The sequence below is a fragment of the Ambystoma mexicanum genome, chromosome 2p (genome assembly GCF_040938575.1).
Source record: "Ambystoma mexicanum isolate Mex_15411 chromosome 2p, UKY_AmexF1_1, whole genome shotgun sequence".
Lineage (NCBI taxonomy): Eukaryota > Metazoa > Chordata > Amphibia > Caudata > Ambystomatidae > Ambystoma > Ambystoma mexicanum.
In genome coordinates, this window is record NC_090923.1 from 1,404,179,377 (window position 1) to 1,404,193,929 (window position 14,553).

A 14,553-nucleotide genomic window follows, 5' to 3' on the forward strand; every position below is an offset into this window, starting at 1 on the left:
CTCTTGGGGACGAGCTTGATGGCACCTTTCTTGAGCATCGCATTTACCTCCAACAGCAGTTGAGGGACGCGATTTTCCTTCCAGGCCGCGGGAGGAATGCAGGGACACTTCCTCTGGAATTAGAGATTGTGCCCGTGGGACAGAGCATCCAGCACCCAACCGTCGGTGGAGATTGACTCCCACATGCTGATTAACTTCGCCAGCCGGCCTCCCACCGGGGTGCATCGGTGGGGGACCGACGCTACAGCCAGTTCAATCTTGCTTGGAGGCGGCCTTGGCCTCCTGCAGAATCTCCACGGCCTCCACCCTCTTGTCGTCTGGTAGGAAGTCCAGTAGGGGAGCCATCTTGTACCATAGCTCCCCGTCGTAACTGGCCACAATCGTTGGCCGCCTTAATTGTCGTCGACGAGAAGACCCGTCACCCCATGGCATCCGATTTCTTTCCCTCGCCGTCAGGGGGGGAAGTAGAGGTTGAAGCTGTCGCCCCTGCCTTCTTGGCTGCCGCTGAGACGACCGAATCCGGCGTCGGCTGAGCCCTTGGGCACAACTGGGCGGTGTCGGGGACCCGGTACTTCTCGTACCGGTCCCTCTTTGCAGGCATCGTGGACGGGTTCTTCAGGACTGCAAGTACCTCGTCCCAAATATCGCCGAGTAACGGTACCGCGAGGACCGTCTTTCTCTTGGCCTCTCACCGTTGATAGAGGAAACCCTCCTTCTGTTCCTTGAGGCAGAGCTGGAAGAGCTCGGATGCCCTGGCGATCAGGGCGTGAACAGAGCCAATTTCATTGGGTGGGGAAGCCCGAGGGGGTGGCAATGGATGGTCCATCCCACCACCACCGTCATCTGTCCCAGTTGTCGTATCCGTCGCTGTGTCATCCCTGGGAGAGGGGGGGGGGGGATGAAGGCTCCACGGGCCCTGAGGGCATGAACCCTCCTCCGCTAGTTCGGAGGGCTTCCCGACGGGCCCGGTTCTGGATCGTCCGCCGGGGTTCGTGGTAATCGTCCTCATCTCCGTGCATAAGGTTTGGATTGCCACCAAAATGGCAGCCGAGTTGTCCTGAGGCTCGGGCAATGGCTGCGACGGGAGGGATGGCCGCTCCTCCGCTGGGGCCTCATCGGCGCCCCCGTTGCTTTCTTCGACCACCTCTTTCAAATCTCTCCCGTGGGATCGCACCTTCTCAAACCTCTCGTTGAGGTTCTTCACAGCTTCCACCAGCTCCTCCGAGGCTGAATCCGTGTGCGTAATGGCCACCGCCCCCCCTTTTTTCCCCACTGGTGTCTTCACGGGGGTCTTGTCGATGGGCTGGAAAGAGGATTCCCTCCGCAGTGGCAGGGAAACTCTGGGCCCCGAGGTCGCCTCCACTGGTGTAGCCTCAGTGCTTCGCCAGGGCCGCCGCGACTCCCTCGATAGAGGCCTTAGCCAGGTGAATCGAGGCCTTCACCACCTTGGGGGCGCTTTAGTCCTTCACCTGGGGGGGGGGGGGGGAGGGGATCACCACCTCACTCCCCCTCCGCTGAATCCTTCGAGACCGACTGGTGCCTCTGCAGAGGCTTACCCAGGCTCTTGAATTTCCTCTTCCCCGAACCAGAGCATTGGCTCATGGTTGATGGTGCTGGGGGAAGGCGCACCCTACCTGGCAGCCGAAGAGCCCGACTGTTCGGTGCTCCCGGTGCCCACAGACTCGCGGTGCTTAGCCTCCCGTTGGGCCCCTGTCGTGCCCTCACAGGACTTAGAAGACCGCTCGGACCTTTTCTTCTCACTTGCTGGGCCCTTCTCCAGCCAGCTGGCGAGGCGGGAACGATGATCCCTCTTGGTCCGTTCCAATAGGTTCTTGCAGAACGCAGTCTTTCTCCGTGCGTCTTCTCCTCATGAAGGCAGTAGACACATCTCAAATGCTCATCATCCATTCTGCAACCCACATCCAAGGCAGTTCCTGAACAGCTTGGATCCGGGCGTCGAGCTTCCCTTGTCCTGGGCCGTGTCCATGGTAGGCCTCAGATCTTCTGGAATCCTCCAAGAAGCGTAACTCGATGAAAACTTCACCCTTGAGGGGCGTAGAAAATTCCGAAACGGGTCCCTGTTGATCGGAAGTAGAAACTGTGGAGCTTGAGGCTCGAATTAACCGAAAAATGAGAACATCTCTGAAAAAAAGCGCGAAACGCAGTAAAAGCTCGAGAGCTATAGCACAAGGACTCCCAACACTTGAACATGCGGTAAAAATCTGAGGATGGCTGCCAGGGGAGGGGCTTAGGGAGAGGGCAGTCATTGGCTGGGGCAGTAGGACCCAAGAGATCAGTGATTGGTTACTAAGAAAGATCAGAAACGAACCTGATAGAGTTTTTTTTTTAACCGAGGATTCCCAGCCTGACGGGGAATATTCATGAGCATGTGAATCCATGCCAGACTCCATGCTGGAGAACAATGGTTTCAGAGAAGGGGGCCATGTGGACGATAGATTGGCAGACATATTGAATTTGGCTAAAGAGCGAGGACCTACTATGCGAGAAAATAAAGAATTTAGCCAAATGGTCCCACAAATAAACTGATATTAAGGATAGAGCCAGACACCAGGAACAGGGCATATGGGTGGCCAGAGCAGCCCTTTGGACAGAAATTAATGCTGTGAACTGAACACTGGGTAAATTGCATGGGGTAATGTTTCTGGCTGCAAAATTAAAGGCATTTGCAAGAAGACTGGCATAAGCAGTAGCTGACATGACAAAGCATCACTTCACCCAAGATCAGTTATCGACGAGGCCCAGTGGATGTGGCTAGGATTCCAATGGGACTGATGTGAACAACTCCAGACTGATGCAGTAGGGATGGGGGAGGTTTTAGGGGCAATTTTGGGTCTGCAGCCAAGATTGATTTAGCACATGGGCCCTAGGGTATCTGGCTTTAATGTCTGGGCAATTCAGAGACTGAATACATTGACAGCATCAGTGTACAGCCCAGTCGTATGGCTTTTCATTAATGGAATCATGAATGGCAGTCCCTCCTCACCTAAGGAACATTGCAGTGATTGTGCCAGTTCACTGAAATAAGGGTGCAGGAATTCTAGACCCATCTTACTTAAAAGATGCTAATAATTTCCTTACAATCCATCTGCTGATATTCCAGTCCAAATTTCACCCCGATGGATTTCCAATACTTCCACACCTTCACTTGCAGTTTTTAAATGCCCTTTCTAACCCGAGCTTGTGTTTCACCCTTTAACTCTGTTGTACTCACCCCTCGCACAGCAGGTCGCCCTGGAGGGCCTGTCCAGATCCGCTTGTCGGTAAATCACAGGGCATTCCTCCAACCACATTTAGCTACATCCTCTTATTTAACCAAATGGCATGCTGCACCAGACCCAATTAGGGCCAGGCATGTGCGAAACCTACTGTTGCATATTTAATGAATATATATTAAAGCGACAATGCAACGGTTTAAAACAAATCAGGTGGTATCTAGCATTTAAAAAGTGACATCTGCGCTGGTTCCCCCACTCTCCCAACCCCCCTTAGAACCTACCAGGAAGAGTTTTTTTTAGAGGGGCCCAGTAAATTAGCAAATTGTGGAGCACAGCAATTCAGTCCTGCAGAGTGCTTTTTTCCAGATTCACCAAAGGAGTCTAAAGTGCTATGAAGAGATGGATTTTTTAATGTTCCTGCCCGATTCCGACACCAGAAATGTATATCCAAGCAGCCTGCTGTAGATTTCAATTTAAAAACAATTAGTTGATGCCACATTCACTGCAGAAGATAATACAGCAGATATATTCACCCCTTAGAAAGTGGAATTCAACACCTTGCAAAGTAAGAGAAATGTTACGCGCATCACCATTTACAAAAGAAACAAAATGGGGGGTTTAAAGTTGTTTATTTTCCTGTGCCAGCAAAATGTTTTCACAAACATACCCAGGACTTGCAACATTAGAAAACCTTTCCACTCTGAATCCAGCTTGACACTTTCTGCCCCCAACCCCCTCAGAGTCCAGATATCTGCTGTGCAAGAAGTACACCAACCTAGGATTGGGTTGAATTCTGTGGCCCATGTTAATTTACCCAAATTAGAGCAAAAAGGGGGGACCCACTGTGGGGAACATACCAACCTTAAACCCTCCCCCTCCCTTGTCCAAAGCAGCAAAACATACAAGAACCCATATGTTTGAATCCAGTAACTACAATGTCAAAACACATTGCAACCAGTTTCAATATGTGTTGAGTTCCTGTACCATTTTGTTCCAGAAACCGTCAGATCTTTATGACTGCAGTGGTAGAGGGGACAGTTTCTGGCAAAACCGGGAAATCATTCCCAAGCGAAGGTTGCTAAATTAAAAAAAAGAAGCAATCCCTCAATATGATCATTTCTTAGCACTAGCTTTACAGGTGTGGGAACATGAGTTTCCAAACGCTGACACTAGACTACCATCATAACATGGTTTACAAAGCTGTCCCTTCATGGTTACAGAGTAACCTGCCAACCACCACGTCACGCCTTGCTATAATTACCAAAACGAATGACTAGACGTGAAATAAGTAGGGGTCCACTATGGCCGCTTCCAAAAAGCTCAATGTAAAACTTAACATACGCTTTCAAAAGTATTACATGAATCAATGATTCAAAACCAAAATCTCTCAGCGACGAGAAATTATAGAACATTTTGCTAGGGGTTGACAGCATAGTCAAAATAGCATGAGGGGGAACATGTGCAACACGACTTTAACATACGTAATTTCATAAAAGATGGTGTACAACTGAGCCATCACATAACAGGCAGTTAACCACCAAGGTTAAAAGTACAAGTTTAAGATTTACTTCGGAAATTGCGTAGAAGAGCTCTAATAGGTTTAGTGGATTGAGCAGTTTTAAAATCCTTAAAAAAAACAGTAAACGTTTGTAGCAGTATAAAAGAATAAAATAAAGTCAACGAGCCTTCTGTCATGTGCAGACAGCTAGAAACGTTATGTCAAGTGCTTTGCCAACTGGAATTCCAGGCCATATATGGAGACCATCTGCCCATTACATCCTGATATGGAGGGAAATTGTGCAACCTAGCCTTCAATAGACCCAGCTAAAGAGGACAAGTATTTAGAAACCGGAGTAGATGGGCAGTTTGAGGTGCAAAGTTGATTGGTCACGCCAATGAGCAATTCATTCCAAGCAAATTCACCATAGCAGGTAATTGAGAACAAATTATCTTGAAGTAAAAACAGCCAACAGAGGCCTTTAAGCAGAGACCCAAAACTGCTTTCTTCTGAATGACTAAGGCCACCTTCTACAGAAGGCAAACTGTCAATGCAGGTTATAAACGCTTCACAGCCAAGACTTGGCTTCAAGCATTTTGCGACTCTAGAACAAGCAGCTCACAAAAACTGCGATCAGAGCTGGCATCCAATGGGCAATTATTTCAAAAGTTCCATTAAAAACCAAACCTTCAGACACTGCAGGTATTCGATAAGATGCAAATCTTATCAAGTTGATGGAAAATACATTTGTGAATGCCTGAGACATCTGTACATCTAAAAAGGTTTAACATGGTTTCTCTTGCCGCTTAAATTCAAAGTTTCCATAAACTTGATCATTTCACTTGGCAAAAATGAAACTTCTCGCAGCAGTCACACTTATGTGCAATGTCCTCAGTTTGTCACGGGTTACAGTTTTTTGAGACGACTGTACAGTTCACGTTTGCTTTTCTCTCCTGCCCATGTTCTGCTCCTTGTGCGAAATCTTCGGAGGTCCTCTTTGAAATCCTCATGATGCATGGGCCGGTAACTTTGTGGCTCACAGGAGGTCTGGAGGATAGATTTAAAAATGGAAAAATTAAGTCAAAGGGCATTTTTAAATATCTTCTGTTTCCCAATTGCTTTTAATTAATTTTAAACAGGGCAAGGAGCAGGACAAATCTGGAAACATATCAGACCAATGCATCAGTATGGTACATTCTCAACACCCTGCATTGCATCACTGATTCAGAAGGCTGTGCCCACCCAAAATAAAAACGTTGCATGCCAGATTAAGCACCATGAACATTGCTCAAGTAAAGATGTTCAAGTTAATCGCATGATCCGACTACCCTCTTACCTACAGCGACCTCTTCACTGCAAAAACATTGTAATACAAGTGGCGGTCAAATTCTGGAGCTTTGGCTACTGCTTTACCATGCAAGGCCCACGTTAAGGCATGTGAATGGACAGGCCTAAAACCGTTTAATTTTGCATCGTAATAAATGGAAATTCGAACATCCATGGAAAGTGCCACCACAGTTTAGCGGGGCTGGAATTACTTTGCCAGGGGTAAGTTCTTCACTTATGTTCTTTGATACATGATCCTCCCATGGAGTCCTCATATTACATATATTTTTCTGCTTAGCAGCTCTCTTGTAAGACGTTTCCTCAGCATGGGGCACCGTGTCAGGGATCTTCAAGCTGTCTTTACTGACGGCAGTCACAAACGATGCAAATAGTGCACTCCGCGTCCCATGACCTCTGCTCTTTCCCCCAGCACAGCTGCATTAGAGATAAAAGAGTGGATGCACAAGTGTTCAAGGATTCATAGTAAAATGAGGAGGAAGTACCTGAACCGTGGGGTAGGCTAGGAAGGCATTGGGGAATCCGTGGGAGGAACAACCATCAGAAAGAAGATTACCAGGGGAAATTCATTTGTTCTTCTAATGGACTTTGTCCTCCCAGTTATCATGAAGGAGCACACTCAAAGGCAATCAGAACATCACCAGTTGAGGACAACGCTGCCAAAATTGCAAATCCTGTGTTCAGGCAATAGTGTTTAGCGAATGTATGTATAGACCATGTTGCAGCCCGATGGATCCTTTGAAGGTACTCCCCCCTCCGCCCCCCCCTCTGAAGAGCTGAAATAGTTGCCACACATCTGGTTGGGTGTGCACTGAAGCCCCCAGGAATCAGCTTACCCACCTTAGCTAAGCATTCACAAAGCACTATCCTATCAAGAAATGGTTTGCTTTATGCCCTTGCCAGTCTTCAAGCTGGTAGAACCAACAGTTGATCTTCCATCAAGGACCAACCCATTTAGAGCCCTTTTGGGGTCGCGTCTATGCAGCCTCTTCCTCAGATGGAAGAGGTGGATTTAAAGCTTGCACACATTTTCTGTGTTTAAAAAACTGGTTAGAAATCCAAAGTAAACAATCCATGATTAACAGTCAAACACTCATAGGTGGCACAAAAGGTCTTGTGATAGTTTCTGTAAATGCTTTTTTGATGGAGGGAACAGGAAGTTTCTTCAAGCAAAATGCTTAATATGGAACAAGTTACTTACCTGCTCATGAATATTCAGTCAGGCTGGGAATCCTCGGTAAAGAAAAAAAAAAAAATCAGTTTCACTTCCACTTCTGAACTGTCTTTCTCCTAACAACCAATCACTGGTCTCTGGGTCATACTGCCCCAGGCAATGACTGCCCTCTACCTAAGCCCCTCCTCTGGCCCCTCCTCTGGCAGCCATCTTCAGATTTGGTAGCACGTAAAGTGGCAGTAGGACCAAGAGAACAGCCGCAGAGGGGTAGGCGGGAGGGTTAACATGTGAATCTGTTAGGTAAGATTTCCACAGAGCTGGTAAATCTTCCTTTCCTGGTTCAACCCCAGAACTTTTTGCTTTTCTAGTGGGATATTTTTCAATACCTCAGTGAGTGGGAACCTTTAAAAAGATACTATGGAGAGTTTTAAAAATGACACCCATAAAGAGTTAAAGTTATGTTTAATAACTTATTGGCAATAAGTGCCTGTTGCTGGGTTGCCCCAGGAGCTCCCCATTTAACTTTCTTGTGCTAACCTTGAATTAACTACAGTTCAAGGGTAGAAAGGATCTTTGGCTCCTTTTACATTTTGTTAGGTGAAACCAGCACACCCCACCTTAAGTGGAGTGCTGGGGAGATAGTTTATGTGAAAGGCGATACATTGTAACAAGTCTGTTACAGTGACAAGCTTACCTTTAATGGCTGGTGCAGTGAAACCTTTTACTATGTTGGTGCACCTTTACCGTGGGCTGTGAACACAGCTGCAGAAAAGGCACCCAAGGGTGCTCATTTGACCAAAATGGCCAAGGTTATCTTTTTCTGCCATTTTAGTGTTTTTCATTTCTTTCCTTCCCCTGACATCCAGGGGGCAATTCCTTTGTGTGATTTTTGTCTTCGGCGGGAGTCCTCTGGACACCCGGCCCAGGCTCCAGTCAGTCTGTAAGCACAGAAAGTGGGGGAGGAGTCCAAAACTTCCCCATCCTTTGTCTTACACCCTGCTTCACCTGGGACAAATCCCAGTGGGGGTCTGGCTGTCCTGATTGGTTGTCCAGACGCCCCTTTTTGTAAAATGCGGGGAGAGAATGAAGAGGTTGTGCTGTAGTTCCTGATAAATACTGGAAACTGAAGTCATGTCGACCACTGGAACAGAAAACCGAAGAGGATGACTAAAGAAAAGCGGCAGAGATTTCCAGCAACCGGAGAGCCTGCTGTGTAACCGGAGCCTGCTGTAGCCCTTTCTTCCAATCAACCTGGGGTCTCCGAAAACGACGACCCGGAGCCTAGCGAGACCCACTGGACTGAAGACCTGCATTCCGAGCCATCCCACGGGTTGCTGCGACCTTGCAATACCCTGGCACCTCCAGCCACTGTGTGGTGCACGGTCTTCTGAATTCCGAATGTTGCTGAAACTTCGTGGGCATACTGGACCTTTGTAATGAGAATTCAACCGCAATATTCTGTCTTCTTCTGTGCTCCTTGAAAAGGGGCCAAATCCGCAGAAATGCATTCAGCCGCGAGGGAAATCTCACCTTAAGCCTTCTTCACCGATCCCTGCTGCAAAGTCCCTTATGAGGTCTTGTGTTCAGTCTCTAGGACAAGGAATTCACTGACCGGGTATTTGGCTGCTGTCCCTGAAGTTCTCCTGCCGAAATCTCTTCTTCATTGCCGAGGTACTGTGTTGGCTTGGGTATATACTTACCTTAAGCCTTTTGGGATTTGTGTAGTCCTGGGGTGTTTGTGATTGGGAGGTCCCGCATCCAGTGCGCCCAGCCCCACTGCTAGAATCCTGCTGGGGTGTCTTCTGTGAAGCCTCTGGACCCTCTTCTAACTCTAGAGGTAAAGTACTCACCCGTTTGTCCAGTTTTCCTAAGAAACTGACTTTTGCTACTAAAGAACTTGTTCCAACACTGCCTGTTGGCCACTAGTCCTAGTGGACCCCCCGCCCCCTTTCTGCCACTGTTAACACTCATGCTCCAAGAATAAGGGAAAGACTTTGAAGGTATTGGGAATTATTAAAAAATCAAGTGTTTCAGTTGTAAAGAGTTGGTTGGTAACTAATTCGAAGGGTGAACAGTTACAAAAGTTTACTGATCTTGGATGTGTGAAGCACTATTCAAAAGAATGGTTAACATTTTCTTCCTTAGCCACTGTTTTGCCAGTCTAATAGAAAGTAGATGTGAAGGTATTTTACTTCCTGTGATTAGGTTTACAAAAGTAATGTGTTGGTTTCACCAGATTATTCCTGTAGGGTAATTGTATGAGTGTCCAACTGTTGGTATATTCCTATTAAGATAACGCTACGAGTGTCCCCCAAAATGGGTCTTGCTTCCCCTGACTTGCTGCTAGCCTGTCCTTAATAAGTCTACATTAGGTTGTTGCCTAATGGGTCTTGCTTCCCTTGACTTGCTGCTAGCCTGTCCTTAAGTCTACGTTAGGTTGTTGCCTACCTAGAATAACTATTCAGTAAAGTGACATTGGGTTTTACTTTCCCCTTAACTGTGAAGTTAAAGTATGTGGGGTGTACTCAACTTATTGTGGATGGCACACAGCTAACACAAGCTAACAGTTACTGCGTACCTCAATCTGGGGTTCCAGATTTCAAGAGCATCTGTAATGGTACATTACATCCTTGGGTTTTACTCCCCTAGTATAACTTATGACAAAAGTAGTTCTAGGTTTTTACTGCACCTAGGATAAGTGTTTCACTATTCACCAAAAGTATTGTCCAGTTGACTATGTGATTTGTTCCAAGAGTCACTGTACAACTGGAAGTGCCTACCTCCCCTGTATTACTGAATGCAATCTGAAAATAACCATTGTCTTCTACTCCCCAAGAATAGGTTTGACCTATACTAAATGTATATGACAAGGTTTTGGCTTCCCTGGAACTACGGTTAGGTGTTCCAAATAAAGTCTATACTTGGGTCTGGATTTCAAGTATAGTGTTGTGTCTTTATACTGTGATTTCACATAATGTATTAGTACTTACCCCTAGATTTATCTGGGCCTACCTGTATTTAAATAAATCCTTTATTTTTTTACAATACATAGTGTTTGTTTTTTTGAATTTGTATTACAATTTCACTTGTACTGCGTCTACTGCCCTCTCTCCTTCCTAAGATAAGCCTGGCTGCTCTGTCTACGCTACCCTATACTCAGGTGGTACAGCCTTATACTAAGAGTGGAGTCTTGTACTGCCTCGGTTGAATGGTTTTACTAAGCCCTTAGTTGGACTTCAGAAAAACTGTCCTAACAGAATCCATGCCAGACCCATGCTGGAGAACAACAGTTACAAGTAACTTGCATGGATTCACACGCTCATGAATAAATACATACATAGCAGTACACATGCACAACCACAGGAGGTGGCAAGGCTCAACATTAAGCATCTCTTACCGCCTCACCTTCAAGCGAACAGGTTGCGCAGCACTGCTTGGCCGACTCTGGACTCCTCCCTGACATCCCGGTCACCACAGTAGAATCTTGTGAAGGTGTGCGTCTACCTCCACGTGGCAGCCCTGCATATGTTCAGCAGGGGCACATCAGACAGGAATGCCGTAGTTGCAGCGATCGCTCTGGTCGAATGGGCTCGCGGACGGCCAGGCAACAGTCGGTTTGCCAACCGACGACAATGGGTGATGTAGCAGGAGCGCCATCTGGAAATGGAAGCCTTGGAGAGGGCATTCCCTTGGTGCACAGGGCCAAAGTTCAAACAGCTGCGATGTCTTCCGAAACTTTGTGCGGTCTACATAGAACTTCAGCGCTCTAGCCACATCCAGCGAGTGCAAAGTCCTCTCAGCCAGCGACGGGAAGAAAACCGGCAACACCAAGGGGTCGTTGAGATGGAAGTCCAACAGCACCTTGGGCATGAAGGAGGGGTGCGTCCTCAGCACAACCCTCATTTCGTGGAATGTCAAGTACGGAGGCTTACAGGAGAGGGCCTGGATCTCTCCCACTCGTCGTGCGGAGGTGATGGCCACAAGAAACAGTCTTCCACGACAGGAACTTCAACTGTGCCGAATGCAGAGGCTCAAACGGAGGACCCATGAGCCTTGTCAGCACCACATTGAGCACCAGGGTCGGAGACTTCACCGGCGGGAACGAGCAGAAAAGTCCTTTCATGAACTCCTTAACCAGGCGATGAGACCACAGCGACGACCGCCCCGGAGATCTGGTATAGCGGGAGATGGCCGCCAGATGAATTTTGATGGAGGTGTGCGCCAGCCCCGCTTTGGCCAGCAACAGCAAGTACGGCAACACTTGAGGGGCTGTAATCCATAGAGGGTTTATCTTCTGTGCACAGCACCAGACGGTGAACCTCTTCCATTTAGGTCATTAGCACTTAAGTCGAAGCAGCCTTGGCAAGTACCTCCTTGCAGTCTGCTGGGATCTCATACCCTCCGAACTCTAGTGCTGCAGGAGCCAGGCATGCAGGTTCAGCGACCCTGGGTCGTGATGCAGAATCGCGCCTCTTTCCGTGGTTAGAAGAACTGCGTTCACCAGAAGCTTGACTGAAGGGGATGCTACCAAGTCCAGAAGGTCCGGGAACCACATCTGCCTCGGCCACTCTGGTGCAACGAGGATCATCCTGCACCGGGACCGTCTGAGTTGACTGATGAGTCGCAGAAGCAACGGCAGAAATGCATAGAGGAACAGCCCATCCCAGGTGAACGCATCCCCGCCATGCTCCCCGGCTGGGGAAACCTGCTGGTGAATCTCTGGCACTTGCCGCAGCTCCCACTCGTGGCAAGAGCACAGCTCCCTGCCGAGTGAGTCGGCAACAGTGTTCTTCACTCCTGCCAGATGAAAGGGTACCAGGAACATCGCCTGGGCGACAGCCCAGTGCCATGGATCCTCCGTTTCCTTGGAGGGCCGGGGATCTGGTGCCCCCTGCTTCTGAATGTAGAACATTGTGGTGGTGTTGTCGGTGAAGACCCGCACCACATTGCCCTTGAGGGACAGAAGGAATTATTTGACAGCCCAGAGTTACAAAACGCTGATGTACAACGACTTTTCCTGCGGTAGCCAAAGGCCTCTTGCGTGGAGATCTCCGGTGTGCGCGCCCAGCTTTCCAGTGAGGCGTATGTCATCACTGTCTCCTGATGTCCCGGGGTCTGAAAGTCTGGGCCCGCCGCTAGATGCGCCTCGACGCCCCACCACCGAATCGCTCGACGGAATGTCTCGAGTGCGATCTTGTCCTCGAAGCTTCCAGACACTGTATCCAACGGGCGTTGAGGAACTCCTGCAGCAGTCGCATCTGAAGCCTGCACTGCCGAACAAGTTAGATGCATGACAAGCCGAGCAGGTAAAGGCCATCCTGGGCAAGGTACAACGGCTGTTGACCATGGAAGTTGCCAGGGTGAGGTCCATCATGTCCTCATACGGTGAGGCCAGGCGCGCCACTGTTGAGCCTGGACCCCAGGACCCGTGTCCTGCAATGGCACCAAGCAGGACCATAGTTTATCGAGAACCCCAGTTCCGTGAGCAGGCGGTCAGCCCTCGCTGTGTGTTCAACAACAAGCTCCCTTGACTTCGCTCAGATGAGCCAATCATCCAGATAGAGGGTAGACGTGGACCCCTTGCAGGCGCAGCTGCGCCGCCACCGTGTTAGGCACTTGGTGAAGACCCTTGAATTGATAGTTTCTGCGCTTCGTGATACAAGGACAACACTTTCGATGCCCTTTGTGGATGGGGATGTGGAAATAAGCATCCTCCAAGTCCAGCAACGACAGGAAATCTTCCTCCAGCTGTCCCAGCACGTGCTGAAGGGCGACCATCCAGAACTAGATTTGTTGAGGCAGTGGCGATCTAGAATGGGTCGCCAACCGCTTGTCTTCTTTCGGACGAGAAAGTACTGCGAGTATACTTGGAGCCCCGGAGCCTCTATCGCGCCCTTTTTCAGGATCGCTCGGACCTCTATAAGCAGTTGCAGAACGTGGTTCTCTTTCCTGGCCACAGGTGGAAACCGGGGACACTTCCTTTGGAACTCCAGGGGGTGTACGTGGGCCAGGGCATCCAGCACACAGCGGTCAGTGGAGATGACCGCCACATGCTGATGAAGTTCGTCAGCCGACCTCCCACCTGGGTGCTCGTGTGGGGGTCCGAAGTCACGGCTAGTTCAGTCCTGTTTCGCTAAGGCCGTACCACCCAGGCCCCTTGGCAACTACGATTTCCTCCAACCTTGCTGCGGCACCTGTAAGGCTTCCTGGGATGAAGAACGGGCCGCTTGACGGTACGAAGAAAAGCTGGAGGCACCCTGTGATTTGCCTCCGGAAGCCCGAAAGGACTGGCATCGCTGATGGTGTGCCCAGGGCACGGCCCATCTTGGTGTCTGCCTTGATGGCCTGCAGCAACTTGTCCACGTTCTTGCCAAAAAAGTTGTCCCTGAAGGGCATATCCAATACCCTTGTCTGGACGTCCTGACGGAAGTTGGTGGCCTTGAGTGAACCACGCTGACGAAGACAAAAGCTGTTGCCCATCTGGCAGAACCCAGTGTCGGCGAGATCTGTGGCCACCATGGCATGTCCGATGCCACTGCCTTCTTGCAGGATTTCAAGGGCCTCCGCTCTCTTGTCTGGGAGGAAATCCATGAGAGCAGCGATTTTAAACCACAGCTCCCTGTCGTAGCGGACCACGATGGAGAGAGTGCTGGCTGCCTTAATGGTTGTCGTCGCTGACGAGAGGACTTGTCCCATGGAGTCTAGCTTCTTTCCCTCGCCGTCGGGGAAGTGGTCGATGCCACCAACCCTGCAGATTTTCTTCTGGCCGCTGCGACCACAGAGTCCAGGGACGGCTGCGCTCTGAGACTTTGGTGCAGTCTCTGGAACCCAGTATTTCTTCTTGGTACCGGTCTCTTTGCCGAGGACAGGTTCTTCAGGAGGGACAGCCCTTTGTCCCAAATGTCGTCCAACAGCGGGATCAAGAGCACAGTCTTCCTCTTGGCCTCTCGTTGCTAAAGGAATCCCACCTTCCCGTTTTCCTCAGGGTTGAGCTGCAACAGCTCCTTGGCCCTAGAGATCATGGCGTTGAAGGAGCCGATCTCGTCGGGGGGGGGGGGGGGTCGATTCGGGGGGGCGGGGGGAGAAGCCCTGGGTAGCAGCAACAGGAGATCTGTTCCATCATCACCGGCTCCGTCTCGTCATGCAGTGGAGGGGATGAAGTGAGGGATGGTACGGCAGAGGATGGACTAGTCTCACCTTAGCTGGTGGATCCTCTGAAGGTCCAGGCGCTGGATCGCTCGTCGGAGGCATGGGCAACCTTGGACGTATCTCAGTGTACAGAGCTTGTAGGAGGTCCTCCG

At 49.5% G+C, this 14,553-nt stretch overlaps 1 protein-coding gene across 7 annotated transcripts in view; it reads right to left on the reverse strand.

The window, feature by feature from the left end:
- Nucleotides 1–3,848: 3,848 nt before the first annotated feature.
- Nucleotides 3,849–14,553, reverse strand: part of CDC25A (cell division cycle 25A) — a 137,004-nt gene continuing 126,299 nt past the window's right edge. For 6 of the 7 annotated variants that reach the window (XM_069645882.1, XM_069645881.1, XM_069645879.1 and 3 more), the window contains one exon: nt 3,849–5,781. In XM_069645882.1, coding sequence (XP_069501983.1) covers nt 5,641–5,781 — 141 coding nt within the window. In that variant the 3' untranslated portion in view covers nt 3,849–5,640. The remainder of the gene's footprint in view (nt 5,782–14,553) is intronic. The other variant, XM_069645884.1, reaches the window with a different exon arrangement.